The sequence below is a fragment of the Gambusia affinis genome, linkage group LG05, assembly GCF_019740435.1.
Source record: "Gambusia affinis linkage group LG05, SWU_Gaff_1.0, whole genome shotgun sequence".
Classification (NCBI taxonomy): Eukaryota; Metazoa; Chordata; class Actinopteri; order Cyprinodontiformes; family Poeciliidae; genus Gambusia; species Gambusia affinis.
Window position 1 is genome coordinate 5,195,481 of NC_057872.1, and position 16,683 is coordinate 5,212,163.

Consider the following 16,683-nt stretch of genomic DNA (forward strand, 5'->3'; position numbering starts at 1 on the left):
TGAAACTTTTGGATAAGACAGAAAAAGTCACACCACATATTCTACATCCGTTTTACTGGCGTCTGAGTTCTGAGTTGTTCTCCGTTTGTGCTTCTGTGTGTTGAGAACTCTAAAAAGCAAATCGAGTAAAATTCTCAACAAAAGTCAAATTCTCCGGAGCCGCTCGCTGCTTCCAAACGGTTCCTTTTGCATTCGGTACGTTATGGAATATCACTCCCAAAAAAAAAAAAAAAACACACCGCTCCCTTTCACCCCTGAGACAAACAGAAATGGGGTAGAAAACGTGCAGCTGTTTTTTTTTTTTTCCCCTCTTGCCCATGAGGCCATGAGGAGGGAGAGGCAAAAAGAGAAAGCGGGCGGAAAAGGCCTGGGTGAATCACACGGCACGTATACTGCAGCGGCTGAGGCTATAGCTGCGTCTTAGAGTACATGAGTCATGGTTGTCGTGCAGCTGCACGAGGCAGGGGATTGCACAACTTTCCCTCCTCCAGGAGCGCGGCTTTGGAAGGACGGCATCACAAGCGATCTTCGCTAGATAGTGGCAGGAATCTCTCATACTTCAGTGAGTGGCACAGATTTGGTGCTAACCGCCTTAGTCTAGAAGCTCGACAGCCTTTGCTGGAAATGAGGATCCGGATTAGCGTCGTTAGTGCGTGTGGGATCTTATTTTAATATTTGGATGGTTCTTCAAACATCATTCAGCTAAAATCTTCCAAGCTTGGGATGTAGTTGTATAACCTAACATTGCTTTAAACGTCTCCACCATGGCGCGGTGGGTTCCTTGACCTCCCGGGGACACACGGCAACAAACTTACGATTTTAATTTCTGTATGCTTCTCCAATTTTTCAGCCACCCGTTTGTGGAGTTTATCCTTCCACCGGATCTCATCTTAATTACATCATTTCAAGACGTATTGACGTTTATAAAAGAATACTGGGATCATGTCCAGAACCAGAACCAAACGCGGAGAACCAGCACTCAGCTTCTATGCGCCGCAAATCTGGAACAAACTTCCAGAAAACTGCAAAACAGCCGAAACACTGAGTTCCTTTAAATCCAGGCAAAAAAACCTGATCTGTTTAGGAGTTGCTTTTGATTCACAATAAATGGAAAACTGATCAATATGTCTGATATGTGTTGATGGTTTATGATGAGAAGTGTTTGACAAAATGTGATGTTTGATGCTGGTTTCAAAGTTGATGGCTGCGATGTTTTTATGATGTCAAGCACTTTGGACTGGCTTGTTGCTGAAATGTGCTCCGCAAATAAGCTGTTTGATGGCTATAAATATGATCTAGAAGAAATAATTAAGTAGAAATTGTCCAAATCCAGCAGCTTTGTAATCTCACAACAAGAACAGGCCACAATCTTCTGGACGGGGCTGAAAAACACCCTCTAAAAACTACAATTACATATATAGACACTGGCACACAAACACACTCACAACGTTTGAGACTTTGTGCATTTTGTCATGTTGTCAACCAAAAATAAATGTATGTTGTTGCAATTTTATGTGACACACTAACATAGACCAATGCATAATTTCCAAGTGGAAGGAAAAAGATGGGCTGTTATTAAAATGTGTAACAAAAATCCAAAAACTGTGCTGTGTGTTTGAATGGAGACAACACTTTGCAGATGTTTCAGTGGGGGTTTCTCTACCGTATGTCCTCATGCAGAAACAGACATTTTTCACCAGCTTTTCATAGCAAGCTAAAATGAGTTCAGTCACATTCCATCAGAGCCACGGGCTCAGCAGTCCGATAAAGAAGGCTGGTTCTGGCTCGGTTCCGGGGACGACTGGGGAGCCTCTGGAGACGACGGTCAAAGACGGACTTCACATGCAACAACACAGTGTCTTCAGTCAGAGGCTTCTTCAGATTCGCTGCAACACGAACTGCACAACGGGAGATCCTAATTGTCCACAGCCATCACCACCTGCAATAACTCGTTGAAGAATCTCGAAGGATTTGTGTTACGACATCATTTAAATTCCCTTAGGGACCAATAAAGTATCTGACAATCAAACTGAGCATGAACTTCTGCCCCTGGTCTCAGGTCTTCTGTTGCTTCTTGAAGGTTTTCTTCCAGAATCGTTTCCACGCATCACATTCCCATCAACTCTGACCCAGTTAAACAAACATCCCCACAGCATGATGCTGTCACCACTGGTCCACGGTTGGCGTGGTGCTAGAGCAATGTGCAGTATTGGTTTTCATCCATGCACATGTTTTTGCCTGTTGTCCCAAAAGTTTGGTTCAGGGCCAACATTTTTGGCTTATTTGACCTTTGACCTTCCTCTAGATGTTTGTTTCTGCATTGGAACTTGTCATGGCTTTCCCCTTGCCAGTCACCATGGAGACTTTCTTGATAATACTTTTCTTGCCCCACAGCTTCTCAATTAAGCTAGAGGACCAGTGTCTTGTTTATATATATATATATAAATATTTTTAAAAAATGAATTGAACTCATAAAACATTGGCTTTAAATTTAAATCACAACTTCATATCGCTGAGCTGATTTATCTTCCTTAGTTTTGATAACACTTGTTTGTTCACTAATGTTCTCTAACAATCCACCAAAGTCTTCACAGAGATGTTTTTTTTTCCATTTGTTTTTTAAAAGGCTTTTGATGTTTAACTCTTAGCATGTTCATATTTTCTTTACTTTCTTTTAAAGTGGTTGTGTTTTTCAGCTTTTGACTCTGAGATATTTCTGTTTCATTGTGTATTCTGTTCCGTTTTTTTACTTTGTAAGGAACTTTGGTCAACGGCAGCCAATATTAGAAACGGGCCTTTTGAATAAAGTTTGATTTGACTCAGTCATACTCAGTCAAATTATCATGTATTTTTTTCCTTACACTTCAAAGTATGTGTTCTTGGTGTGTCATAAAACAAAAACACAATAATAACATTAAGTTAAAACTGTGATTGAAACATGACTGAATTTGAGCTGTAGAGTAAATAAAAAATTAAAAACAAAGATGCTGGACTGCTCATTAGCCTAATAAGTGCATTTGAACAATGTTTTCGAATAGCTTAGCCTCAAAATTTAGTTAAATTCTGCTGCTTCTGTGGGCTCAGCTATGCTAATTTGACTTACATTTTTCCAATAAACTCTTACTATGAAGTTACCAATGATATATTGAAAAACAAAAACACAACGCATTCCTTTAAGGCTGAGTACACACGCACGTGCACCCTGTCGTCAAAGAAGTACAAATATACAGAAAAATCAACAGGATGGACACATTTAAGGTCACCACCTCTAAATCTCCTCTTTGCTAATCTAGTTTGCCTTGGAAACCTAAAGTTCAGCAACAAAAAAACGAAAAATACAACACAAATATTTTCACAACCAGGTCGAGACGATGGCGAGGGGCTTTAAATATTCAGTCATGAATCCAATGTATTCGCCAGCACAGATAAGGTTATGAAGTAATGATGGCGGAAGGGGAAAAAAGAAAAAAAAAAACACGCTCTGCTCCACCTTAAAAAGTAGAGGCTCAGAGCGGACAGCACCGCGGTGCTGAAATAGCTCCGAGCGACATCTGTACAGAGGCAGAGCGGAGCAGGGTGGGGGAAGCGGGCTAGGGGGGTACAGCAGGCTCTCTGCCCACACTTTAACGTTGGAAACCGGGCACAGCACCACAAAGGACACCTGGAATGATCTTTCCAGTGTCACATTGTGTAATCTCGGTGACGTTAGTGGGGAAAGGTTGGGCGGTTTGGCGTGCTTTTTACGTGAAAATGGCGGCCGTCGCTGCTCACCCAGCCCACTGTAGTACATACAGGCTTAAATACAGTCACAACAAAAGTGCGGGCGAAACTACAAACGAGTGCCGCATTATGGAGCGACACCCTGCCGTAAAAGACGAGACATTTCGATTAGAGAGGGGGTAGTTGACAGTCTCCTGCAAGAGGTCCAGAATGAATGGGCTGGATGTCAGGGGGGAGAGAGCGGGGCAACATGACCCTCCAGTTTCCACACTGAGGGACAGAAATGATCACGGTCGCCAAAAACAAGCCCCCTCCTCCCCGCATCTTCCCGAAAAAGCAGCCGCATTCTCGCTTCATTTCCGCCTTTTTTTTCTTACTTTAACATGGACTGTTCCTTGGCCTCCTCCTTCTTCTGTCGATCCATGACACCAAGGATGATCTTCCTCTCCTCCTCGGTGAGGTGGCTGAGGTCCGGCAACTCCGGCATGGCGCCGGCCGCTGAGGGAGCAGCAGCGGCAGCAGCAGCAGGGCCAGGGGCGCCCCGGGGCCCGTGTGGAGCGGACATCTTTTACCAAGCGGTCGCTGAAAGAATATCAAATAATAATAATAATAATACTAATAATAATAATAGTAAATAAATGTTTATTCGTCTGGTCAATGTTCTAAACTGGTGGTTAGGAGAAGGCACACATCATGACGTGACATGAGTTAGCTGAGTATTCATTTTCTTTTCTTTTTTTTTTTTTGGCTCACTGTGGTGCAGAAAATAAGCGTCAAAATGCTCTTCCTTGCAGCTGTTAAAGCTGTCACAGTGCGATTTAATAAGAGTCAAGCTGGTGGGCATTGGAACGCCAAACATATCTACTACTACTCATCAACATTTCTAAAAGAAGAAGAAGAAGAAGCTAGATTTCTCTGGAAAGAGTCCCAGGTTGTAGGTTATAAGCCTCAATCCAGCGGAGGGAGGAAGGGAGAGAGAAAAAAGCAGAAAATACAGAGTAAAAAGAATAACTCTTGCCTTTTACTTAGCAGACATGATAAATCCTGTCTAACCCATCGCTGCCATCCTTCAGAGGGCTTTCGCTCGCATGTTGGAATAACAGATACCCGGCGCGTCCTTGTTTGCTTTTCCTTTGGAGCCCCGAACCCCCCTCTGCCACTCTGTTTAGCTCGCTTTCCTCCAGGTTGGTAATTCTTGGAGATTTCTTAGATGCACAAAAATGGATGCAATGACAGAGAAAGTGTGGGGGGGGGGAGAGGAGGAAGGTTTGAGAGATACAGAAAAAGAGAGAGAGAGATGTGCGGGTAGGGGGAAATTTAGAGAGAAAGGGGGCGGAGCGGTGGAAACGTAGAAGCCAGAGAGGACGCGCTGGATGTTCATTGACAGCAGGCGCGACAGTGAGCGCGAAAACACGGAGTGGAGGTGAAGCTGGAGGAGGAGGAGCAGCAGCAGCCGTGGCTGGGAGAGAGCTGATGCTCATTTCATAAGCAGATCATGAGCGCTGACAGAGGGGACAAACGGGCGGAGTATGACTAGTGACGGGCGGCTGTGGCTGCAGGTGCGGCGGCGGTTCCGGTCAGCGCTTTCACACGCGCTCGCGCGGGAAACCGCGGGGCTTTTTTTGTCGTCAGCTGATGTGACCATTTCTGTGACGTTGCATGAAAAGAAATACAACTCACAGCGATTACACACGGCAGGACGGCTGTTTTTTTAAATTATTATTATTTGTCTTTTTCAATACGCCATTATGAAAACAAGACGGTTCGATAATGTTTGAACAACTTATTAATATAAATAAAAGTCAGCTGGGAAATTGTTTTGGGGTTATGTTATCTGGTCCAAATGTTTCAATCTTTGAAAAACTGCAATGTTTTTGACGATAAAATTGACAGCGCCGACCCGGAGTTTATTGAGGCCTTGGGTAGAGTTTTATTTGGATGCCCCCCTTCCAGGGGGCAGTTTAAAGATGTAGGCATAGCAATCATTGAGAGGGGGGAAGAGGAGTAGTAGATACTTAACCATCAAGCTTCTCCTGGATGATTCAAATGCCTGTTTTTCCTGTATTTCATAAGCCAAGTCCAATTTTGATTCATTTAAACTACAACACATAAAACTGTAGACTATTAATTTCCTTTAGGCATTCAAGCGCACGTCTCTAACACTTATCTGATTTTTAATACATCTTAAAAAGGTGCATCAACGTATATATTGTTGCGTTTCTGGTTTGAAAATAGCCTTGGGTTTTAATTACGATTCATTTCAAGAATAGAACTAAATCTATTTGTTCTATTTTTAGAGCTGACCAGGGTTGGCTCATTCCTACAAACCGTTACAGTGTGCATGAAATGTGAACACACACAGACACAACTTCTGTGCTACCAGCAGAAATGATTCAATTGAGCGTTTACTGATTTTAAATTAAAAAATATATATATATCATGAAGATTTTCCTCAAACTGTCTGTCAACTTGCAGACTCGTACCGAGCTCTTGGAGCCCCAAAATCTGCTTACATCAATTTGGCACAAGAACACTCTGACCCCACATCGGGAAAGGCGAGTTCATTTGTAAAATACCATTTATGTGGACCGAGTTGCTGGGAGTGAATTACAGAAACACCATGAAACAGAAGTGGGACACGTTAAAAACACCTGAGGCATCAAAAACACGAAATAAATGAAAGGAATATCATTAAACGAAAGAACGTGAAACCAAATCTAAACAGCTCTTAAAAAAAAGAAAAGTAAAGCGTCAGAGAAATTCAGTGATAAACGGGTCATTACGGGTTTGCTGCAGTAAACAGAAACGTTTTCAGTCTCGATTGAAACGAGCCAAAGACTTCAACACCTCAGTTCCTGACTCACTGTGATCTGCTCCCATTGGACAAACGTCCAATTGCGCAATTTCATTGCGAACTGGGCGCAATGAAAACTGCCTGCGCCGTGAACAACCATTTCCCACCGCAGAGAGAGAAGTGCAGAGCCGAACGAGGCGGCCGTTAATGTTGACTCGGTATTTTTGGAAGCTTGATCGACACTGTCCGAACGGCTTCGTTCACTTCCTCCGCTGCCACAAAATATAGACTACAATTCTAAAACGGCGCAGAAAAATCAACGGCACTGTTCCCGGCAGAAATTCTACCGGAGGGAATCCGAGTGAATAGTTATTTTTGTCAGTTATCACAAACAATTTGCTGCAAACTGAGAGAATTCAGCTGAACCTCTTTTTATTTATTTTTTACAACTTCACCGCTTTTGATGAACATCCACCAAATTCTTAAGCTTTGAGTTAACACTTAAAGCTAATAAAATTATTATTTAAAAAAACAAAAAAAAAACAATTCAAGTTCAGATGAAAATATGAACCTGTCTGATTGACTTAAACACAATCAGACTGTGTTTAAGTCTGATTCAGGATCAAACTTGAACACAGTTAAGCGTACCAAACATAAAAGAAAAGCAACAAAAATCAATTATTACATTTTAATGTGATAATAAGACTTCACCGTCAACGTCTCGGACATTCATTTAAATATGGAATCAAACTGTAGAAACTAAAAAGTGAGGAAGGGACATAAGAGAGTCTCAGAACCAGATTTATTTAAACCAACTTTATCTTTTTTTTTTTTGTATTTCCAATATAAGCAACTCCACTGAAGTCTTTCATTTCCCATGGATCCAAAGTGAGGACCGCATGTACCACGAGTCTGTAATAACAATCTGACTGACTCATGTTGTGTATTTACAGTACAGCCGGCTGGCATCCACAACACAGCCACTGGCGCTTGTTTTCCATCCACATGTGAATCCTCGCAGTTTTAGACACCAAGTACGAGTCCCCTTGGTGTCTCCACCTCACCACTAAACAGGAAGTCCTGCTGCCTCGCCAGCTGGATCTATTTCACCACACTGACAACATGTTTCTCTTTCTCAGACACCACAGGCACGCTTCCTGGTTTGCTGTGCTTGCGGACGTTCATCTCCCTGAAAAAAAAAAAAAAAACACAACAGAGGAGTCATGAATTACTCAAACTGCTGGTGAAACGAATCAGGAACAGGCAGAGGGAGGGAGGAGAGAGAGGAAAGCAAACAAAGACGAGGAACAGATTGAATATGGGGCTGTTGGACCAACAGTTGCGTCACACGCTGGTGCTTTCGGAAACTGATGCATAAAAGTGCAGATTTAAAGTCTTTTATGCATAACAGTACGGTTACCAGAAAGTTTGTAAAAAAATAATCATATGAGACTGCATTAATAATTTGAGAGGATCAGAGATTAAAAACATAAATAACATTTTTTTTAAATCTGAAGTGGGCATATGGAACGATGTGTTTGTGTTTATGGAACGAATCTGTCTAAAGAAACCAAAGAGAGTAAGATCTAGTTTTACTTGTGAGAAAATAATAAATTATAACATTCTATCAAGGTATAAAGATAATACATGTTTTTTCTATCTTTAAATGCACACACTGTCTGTTTGTTTAAAGAAGTGTCTATATGGGTATGATGTTTACTTGCTTATGCTATAGCGAACTGACATTTGACAGAAGAAGTAGACTACAATTAATCCCCCCCCCAATTCAAAACATGGCTTGTTCACTTTAAACTGTATATGAAATAAATAAACAAATTTGCAAAGTCTTATGTTTTAAATATTATATTAAAGCAGTGATGCAAATCAGAGAATAAGCTGTGATTCACAGGAGGGAAGGGCAAACCGGGACAATCCATCCACCGTCCGAGCTGTAAGTGAGTATGTAATGCCTGTCGCGGCTACGTCAGAGCGGCCCGGTCCCATCTGTGAAATTTTCCATCAGGAAAACTGCGCAGGTCACACCTTCTCCCTGGCACCAGCCCAAATCGCTAGCTCTCCCTTAAACGGAGGCCGCGGGGGATTCCCATCGTTTTTTCCCCTGTGCTGCTAGGAAAAAAAAAAAAAAAAAGAAGAAGAAGAAAAAGAAACTGGATACGCACTTTCGCCGGCGGGCCTCCTTCATGACCCTCAGCTCGTTCTTCTGGTGGTGGATGACCTTGGGCAGGTGTCGGTGGCGAGCGATGCGCTTGATTTGTGGGTGGTGCTGGAACTTCTCCTTCAGCTTCTGGCTGTAGTGAATGGCCTGCTTCTCTCTGGGCGACAGCTGGGTCAAAATGAACAGGGCGATGGAGCAAACAAATAGACATGAGACCGATTAGTTCGTCAAAAAGTCTGTTAATACTCCCCGGTTTCCACGACCAATTCTCAGTGGGTCAATATTTTCAGTTTGTCAAAATTCTCTGATCACTCTAAGAAAGTATAAATTCAGAATAGGTGATCTCAAGTTTAAAGGCAACGGCACCAAATAGCTCAGAAAAAAACAAAACAAAAAATCCATTCTACCAAAAACAAACTATAATCTCAAAAACCTCTCAGCAGCCTATGCAAACGTTTGTATTTTGTGAACTGGTAAACCACGCGGGTGGATATTCACACAGAAAATAAAGATTAACACAAGAAATTGAGGTTGGAGGCAGTGCGCCGCCAATAATCGTCCTGTATGAAACCAGGATAAAAACTTTGTACAGCTTCAACCAAAGCGTTTAAAACAGCTGAAACTGATATATTTTTTATCGTTACAAGTCAAATCAATTTTACATCGACAAAGTTCAACTCACTTGTAGGCCTGTTGCAATAAACAATAAATCAGTTAACGGCATGATAAATGAAAATGATCAACCTCATTTTAATTTATCGGCTTTATCGTTTCTGTCTGCCTTTTTCCTCTTTCTATTGACACTGGATGTCTTCTCTATGCAAGTCTAATGATTATTGAAGGCCAATATTGTATACAGACTTCATAATCTGCTCTCCATTTTATTTTTGTTTTTGGTTGTTTTATTTTGTCCCAGCGTTCTTTTGAAAATAAAGTGCATTTACTTTTGGCAGAAAGTGCTCGCATTATTATGTCATTACCATTACATAAGTTTAAAAGGGTCTTCAGACAATATTATTGTTTATTGCAATAATTCCTGAGACAATTAATCGCTCAGCAAAATTTGTTCTCGTGACAGGAATACTCACTTGATCGTAAAACAATGATCCGTACAGTTGAAACAACTTCGGAGCGACAAACCCGTTTAAAAACAAATCGACGTCTGTTAAAAATGTGAAGCCACCAGCTCGACAACATGCCCTCCTCCGAGGCTTTTATTCTTATTAGAAGCAATGTTTTGTCTGGAATTCAATTTGAGGGGAAACAAGCTGATCCTGTTGCACTAAACTAATCCCCCCTAAAATAATAATAATAATTAAAAAAAAATTAAATTAGGAGATTCCTAGAGAGATCTCAATGGATGTCTGATCAACAGACGGTTCGTATCACCCAAAACTGATCAAAGACCAATCATGAAAACTGCTAGAGGAGGAAGTACTTGAGACTATTGACAGTTTTCTGGATTATCAACACAGCATCAAGCAGAAGTTCAGTTAAGATGAATCCAACAAGTCTAAAAATCGTGGGACTATAAAGACATTCTCCTAAAAAAGTCGAAACCTCACTTTAACCATTATTTTAAGACACTAAAGATTGAAAGAAAGAAAGAAAAAAAAAGTTCACGTGTCTGCCACATTTTCTGAAATTCAGTGGTTACGCTCGTCGGCAGCCGTGACGGTCCTGATCACTGGAATCCAAATCTGAAGACTTTTCTCTCAATTCTGGAGAGAAAACTGATGTCTGTTCAGTTTCAGACTGGTAGGGTTATTTAAAATTACCCCCATAAAGTTTTCCTGCATTTCTTCTTATACAAGAAAAATAATTCTTCTTCCATTTCCACTAACAACCAAACAGTAGGATTGTTTCAGTGGCTGAAAGAGGCATTCACGAACCGAGGTCGCTACTGGACTGTATAGTTTGCCTCCCAAATTGGTCCCACTTTAGCATTTAATGAAAAAATAAATAAATTAAAAACAAAATATTTAAGTTTTGTGGAAGTTTTTCACTAAATAATATTCCAAATTGATAATATTAAATCAAAACATAACTGTTAGGTTAATTGGTGTCTCTAAATTCTCCCTAGGTGTGTGTGTGTGTGTGTGTGTGTGAATGGTTGTTTGTCCTGTATGTCTCTGTGTTGCCCTGCGACAGACTGGTGACATGTCCAGGGTGAACCCCGCCTCTCACCCGGAACGTAGCTGGAGATAAACACCAGCACTAGGGACAGGGGTGTAAGAAAATGGATGAATGGATGGATATTCCAAAATGATAGCCCAAAATAAATTACCACAACAATTCTTCTACAACAAACAATAAACAGAACAGTTCAAAAGTTCCAACATGTTGGGGAAACTTCTAAAAAAGTGAGTCGCAGCAGTCAGGAGAGTCTCTGTTCGTCCAGAGTAATGCCTTCAGTCCCCCGACTAAGCTTTGATTCAGCATCTCGGCGTTTCTTGATAATTAAAGACGCTCTCGGTAGAACTTTGCCGTTAATGCTGCGTTACGTTCAAAGTGGCCTCCGTTTAAGTGATTGGCCCATTTCAAAGTGCTGATAGGAGCAGCGCTTGTCTGATCTATTTAAGTGCAGAGCCTGCGAGTAAATCTCCCTGTGCACAGTGACAGTAAAACAAGTGCCAAAAGCAGCCCGCTTCCACCAGCAAGCTGCATTAAAAGAATAAGCAGGAGTGAATCTGATTAGGAGTGAAAGATGGCTGCTGGAGATCATCTTAATAATCTGGCAGTAAACTGCTGTTTGAGGCAACTGAGCACTTCTTGGGAAGTCTTAACAAGTCCCATGCGACAGCCGAGGACGCAATAATATTAACGTAAAAGCAGATATTATTGGCAGAATTCAATTGATATCAAATGTTTCCAATTTGAGTCTTTCTTTTCAGGCCTTCCTTTCATCAGAAGACACTGTGCCAACAGGAATATAGCACTTATTGAGAGTGATTGTACCCTAAGTCAGCATCCATCAGTGCATTTGGCAACGGTCATCCCCCGTAGTGTAGCTGCTGGCAGAGAGGCGGGCCCGGGGCCAAAAAGAATGCAGCCAATTCATAAAACTAGCTTGAGTAATAAAACCTGACGGAGATACGAGATATTAAGACAGCTGAAGAAAATGCAGCTGCTGATCAGCATGTAGACATCACCATTAGTAATGACCCGGGCCGCGTGCCATCAGAAACTAAGCAAAAAAAAACATAAAAAATAAATTAACTCACCACTCCCAGTTTCTCTGCCGCGTTCGCCTTCCACAGCCGGATGTTCATCTCGTCCGAGCCGCTCAGGACGTACTTGCTGTCCGCCGACCACTTTACGCAGATGACGTGCTGCATGCGCTTGGTGTGGTAGACTTCTCTGCAAACGCGCCCAGAGACATATTGCACCGTAAGCTTCTAAAAGCCGGAAGGGTCAGGTTTAAAAGCGGCGAACGCGACGAGGACCGACCTGCTGCTTGCAGAGTCTTTGGGGAAGATGCGGATGGTCTTGTCGAAGCTGGCGGAGACAAACTCCCGTCCGGTGGGAGAGTAGTCGACGTCCAGCACGGCGGAGACATGGTCCACGTGCACTTTGACGGGATTCTCCAGATGCCTCATGTCGTATGTGTACAGGCTAGTGAGTCGACAGGAAGCAACGCTAACGTTAGCGTCTGCATCTCTGGTACCAACCAGGATGTGCAAGCTAAATTTGAACTACTTGTGTGATGACGAGAGCTGGCAACCAATTTAAAAATGTTTTTATCAGATTAATCACCATGCTTAACTCGGGCAGAGTTAAGCATGGATCATCTTTAAATGTAAAAATTCACACCGTCCTGAAAGTTTTTACCGTCTCAAGCCAGATCCCTCAGTTTTCCAAGTGAAGAAGTAATTTTGATTCAAGCGTAATTCAGAAATGTCAGCTGTAAGCTGGTTGTACATCATTGGAAGGGTAATTCATCATTGTATTAAGTACATACTTTATTGTTTTTATTCAGCACAGTGTTTCTTAAACATTGCTCATCTTTTCATTCGTGTTTGCAACTCTGCACTGCAGACGGCAGTACAAGGCCTTGTAAAGCGTGGCAGTGAACTCAGTAACCCTCTCCAGGAGAGAGCCTGAAAAGTCAATACATATAGCAACAAAGTTGCTACGTTAGCAACAGTGGAGCAACGATTGTTAGCCATGTTAACCACATTTTTGACAACTTTTCAGCACAACCACTACCAACCTGAAAAATTCCTGTCTTTCTTAGAATCCTGCCTTAACACAGACATTCATTTCTATTGAATCTGACTTTTTTTTTATCTCAAATTAAAGGTAGAAAATTATTTAAAAGGATCTGCATCCTTTCAAATTCACCATTTGTCTTATTAAATATTTTCAATAATTACACAAACCAGAAGCTGTCGGAAGAATAAACAAAATCCAATTTCCTCTTAGACTCACTTGTAGTCTTCATTTGCACAAGTGAAGTAGTAAGCTTCCATTGGGTTCCAGCTGATCGTGTTGGTCCTCATTGTCATGATCACCTGGAGGAGAAGCACAACTTTTCAATATGAACTTCAAATAAGAAGAAGAAGAAGAAGAAGAAGAAGAAGAAAGACCCACCTTTTTAAGAGGTGTTGATTCCCTCATGTCATATAAAACTATACTTCTGTCAGAGGCACAGCTTCCAAGGAGCTCTGTCTGTGGAGAGGAAAATGATCCAATTGGACTAAATCAGCAGGTTTCATATAAAACAGGTGCGGTTCCAGAAAGTTGTTTTGCTACGTCTCACCTCCACAGGGTTAAAACGGACGGAGCTGAAGCTGTCGACGCCCCAGGTGAAGGAGCGGATGGGGGTGCTCCTCTGCTCGTCCCAGATGTCCACCTGGTGGCCGCATGTTGCAAACACAGCGTTCTTCTGGTGATGGTCCAGTCCTGTGAACACGGCCTAAAGAGGGATGTGTCTATTTAAGCAAAAAGCAAATTAGTCCTGATGGATAAAATTAAAGAAGTGTTACCTTGCCAAGGACAGTGTTAAGAGGCTCCTCCTCCTCTCCGTAGCCCGGCGCTTCCATTTTCCAATGTTTGATGGTTTTGTCATCTCCGATCTGTTACAATCAAGGATAGGTTTTAATTAAGGGGAGCACCGATTGCAGTTTACTGGCCGATAATCCATCTTTGAAAAAGACTAATTTGTTCATTTCAATTTTGGCAGATACCGATTTTTTTTGTCTGGGAAAAAAACAACAACACTAAACATAGTAAAGTGGCTAAGTCAGTCACTTAGACCTCTCTCTCATGACAAAGCAAAAGAGGACAGTGGAGGATTTTCAGACATTTGCGGATAATGTCCGCAAATATCCAGCGATAAGGTCACTGGATAAGGTCCGTCTCACATGATCGGCCCCAAGTATCAGTTGCTTGGGGCCGATTTATTGATGCAACTAAGCCTGGAAAGGTAACAGATTTTGCTGGATGATAAATTGCTGTAGAATCTCTTATAAATGACAATATAGTTGTTTTGAAACCATTTCCAAGTATTATTATGGCAGTAGCCTGATGATGCAAGAACACATTCTCAAAGATCATTAGACTTTAAATTATAAGGAGCATTTAACACTGGAAGACATTTTAAAAGTCCAGAATAAATAAAGTGACCGAAACAACAAACAAAATTAATCATGACCTCTGCAAACAAAATTATCCTTAAAAAAAACAAAGGGGGGAGGGGCTAATTGAGACCAATGTGTTAGACTGAAGACTTTAGTCATCCAGTTTTTAGTGAGAAGAGAGAAGGAAAAAAAAGGATAAAAAACGATAAATCGATGCAAATGGAAATTATTAAGCTGATTTCAATTTATTACCCGATTAATTGATTTATTGTTTATTGCGACTAGGTGCACCCCTAGTTCTTATGCTGCTCATAGGTGTCTGTGTGATTACTTAAAAACAAACAAGCTGAAGGGAAAAATGTGAATGTGATGAAGTAGACCGCTTACCGTAAAGAAGGAAGTACCGCAGTATCTGACGACCATTCCCCGGACAAACCCTTCATGCGCCTGGAGAGTCCGGACGCACTCGTGTTTGGTAAGATTCCACACTTTGACCTATGAACACGACATACATATATATATATATAAAGAAAACAGAGCGCATGAAGCTCCTCGACTTTCAAGGGCTTTGTAGTAAAACCCGTTAGCAGTTAGCTCAAAGGACAGCTTACCTCGCCATCGCAGGAGCCAGAGAGCAGGGTGGAGAGACTCTGGGGGTGCTTGGCCAGACAGTTCACACCATCCCTGTGTCCGTCCAGGGAGGCCAGAAAAGGCTTGGCAAACACGCGCTCCAACTTTGTGGCGTTCAGAGCCCGAGTGTATTCTCTGCCCACCTCGAACGGATGAAGGGAGGGGTCGTAGTTCCTGGGGACTGACACGGGGACAGCAGTCAAAGGTTGGTACTGCAAGTTGCCTCGCAGAAGAATTCACAACCTTTAAACTATTTCCTTTTTTTTTGTCAAAAAAAAAAAGATAAATCGAGACTCTCTAAAGCAGGGGTCCCCATAGTGGGTCCTAGAGGGCCGGCCTCCTGCATGTTTTAGTTGTCTCCCTGGTTGGACACACCTGGATCAAATGATGGCTCGTTAGAAGGCATAAGAACAACATTGACATGCTGAAAAGGTTGTTGGTGCCACCAGGGAGAGAACTAAAATATGCAGGATGTCGGCCCTCCAGGACCCACTTTGGGGACCCCTGATCTCGAGGAACGCTGTTTTAAATGTGCCACTGGTCCAACATACTTGAGTCAAATCGCTTTAATAGTCCTGCTAATGACCCAACTATTTGATTCGGAGCAAAGGAAATCTAAAAGAAATGAACGTCATATGTTTTGTACTTTAAATAATAACAAAAAAACAACTCGTGGAGTATTGTCTACTCAACAACTAATTCCAGCTTTGTGTTGGTTCTGTCGTACAAAATGTCAATATAACACACAGAAGTCTGTGAAAAAACTTTTAACTTTAGTTGTTTTTGGAATGGGGTTAAATGTTTAGAGTTTAACATAAAATAGTTACGTCAAACTCTTTCTATTTTAATCATACATAGCTACTGTTCAATAGAAAGCTCCTAATTCTGGTATTGTCGCTGCAAGAGAAGCTCAGAAGTTGGTGTTTATGCTAAACTTTAGCCTCTGGAAGCTAACAGTCACACGCTTACCTCGCTGAATATCGTGTTTGGTTTCCCGGACATAATCATCCGGGTTTCTTGAAAGGACCTTAACCTTCATTTAGTTTCCGAGCCAAGAGCAACGCCAATACAAAAGAATGCTTAATAATAATATCCTAATGTTCGTGCAAAAAATAGACTAGCCGACATGTGTTGATGGTGAAGAAGTGGCTTGGTCTGCTCACGTTGCATTGTGGGACATCCGCGCCTGCTGATTGCGTCACTGAAAGAAACAATAGTCAAGTTAGATATTTTAGAAAGAGGACGAATCGGATAATAATACCGAAAAGGCGCATTTTTACAGAGTTCAGTGGCAAGTAGGAGCACGCGAGGCTTGGAGAGTATAAATGAGATTTGTTGGCGTGAAAAACTGCAATAGCAGCAGAATCTCACGCTGAACACATTTGAAGATTACATGTAAACTTATAACATTCACCTAATAGGGAAAATGAAATGTAAAGAAATAACTGTTTTTAACTAAACTGTCCCAGTTAAAATTATTATAAGCTTGGACAATACAGCCCAAGATATGTCTGATCATTTCTCCTTGCTTTTTTCCCTTCACCTCCCTACAGTGTTTGTATTGATCCAAGTCTGAAAACTGAGGTGGCCATGGAAAAAGATAGATTTTTTAAAATTATTTTTTTTAATCTTTTGGCCTCACAAAATGACTACTATTTTTCAGTATAACTGCACAAGTTATACTGAATTTCAAATTCCAGGAATCTTGAAATTCCTGGAATTTCAAGATGTCACATGTTCTAACATTTTCTGACGTTTTCTGATGCAACGAACATTATTTT

The 16,683-nt window shown here is 41.5% G+C and overlaps 2 protein-coding genes across 16 annotated transcripts in view; both read right to left on the reverse strand.

Moving 5' to 3' along the window:
- Positions 1-5,040, reverse strand: part of rims2a (regulating synaptic membrane exocytosis 2a) — a 165,210-nt gene extending 160,170 nt beyond the window's left edge. For 4 of the 15 annotated variants that reach the window (XM_044117153.1, XM_044117148.1, XM_044117152.1 and 1 more), the window contains exons 1-2: positions 4,739-5,032; positions 4,098-4,302 (exon numbers count right to left, since the gene is read on the reverse strand). In XM_044117153.1, the coding sequence (XP_043973088.1) occupies positions 4,098-4,285 (188 nt within the window). In that variant the 5' untranslated portion in view covers positions 4,286-4,302; positions 4,739-5,032. Of the gene's footprint in view, positions 1-4,097; positions 4,303-4,738 lie in introns of all 15 variants that reach the window. The other 11 variants (XM_044117147.1, XM_044117156.1, XM_044117154.1 and 8 more) reach the window with 6 other exon arrangements.
- A 2,007-nt stretch (positions 5,041-7,047) lies between these two features.
- On the reverse strand, positions 7,048-16,101 carry dcaf13 (ddb1 and cul4 associated factor 13). The gene is made up of 11 exons (XM_044117224.1): positions 15,872-16,101; positions 14,884-15,083; positions 14,660-14,767; positions 13,679-13,768; positions 13,453-13,608; positions 13,284-13,361; positions 13,122-13,204; positions 12,141-12,305; positions 11,915-12,050; positions 8,695-8,858; positions 7,048-7,703 (listed from the first exon to the last, which is right to left on the reverse strand). Exons 1-11 carry the CDS (start codon positions 15,939-15,941, stop codon positions 7,616-7,618), a joined length of 1,338 nt encoding a protein of 445 aa, XP_043973159.1. The 5' UTR covers positions 15,942-16,101; the 3' UTR covers positions 7,048-7,615.
- Between the last annotated feature and the right edge of the window lie 582 nt (positions 16,102-16,683).

What these genes read in the sequence shown, in the direction of transcription:
- dcaf13 (XM_044117224.1), bottom strand. Translation starts at nt 15,941, where the DNA reads ATGAAGGTTAAGGTCCTTTCAAGAAACCCGGATGATTATGTCCGGGAA. An exon ending in CAAACACGATATTCAGCGAG is followed by an intron (nt 15,084 to 15,871) that starts GTAAGCGTGTGA and finishes TCCCCGTGTCAG; the next exon opens with TCCCCAGGAACTACGACCCC. An exon ending in AAGGAGGCCCGCCGGCGAAA is followed by an intron (nt 7,704 to 8,694) that starts GTGCGTATCCAG and finishes TTTTTTTTTCAG; the next exon opens with GGAGATGAACGTCCGCAAGC.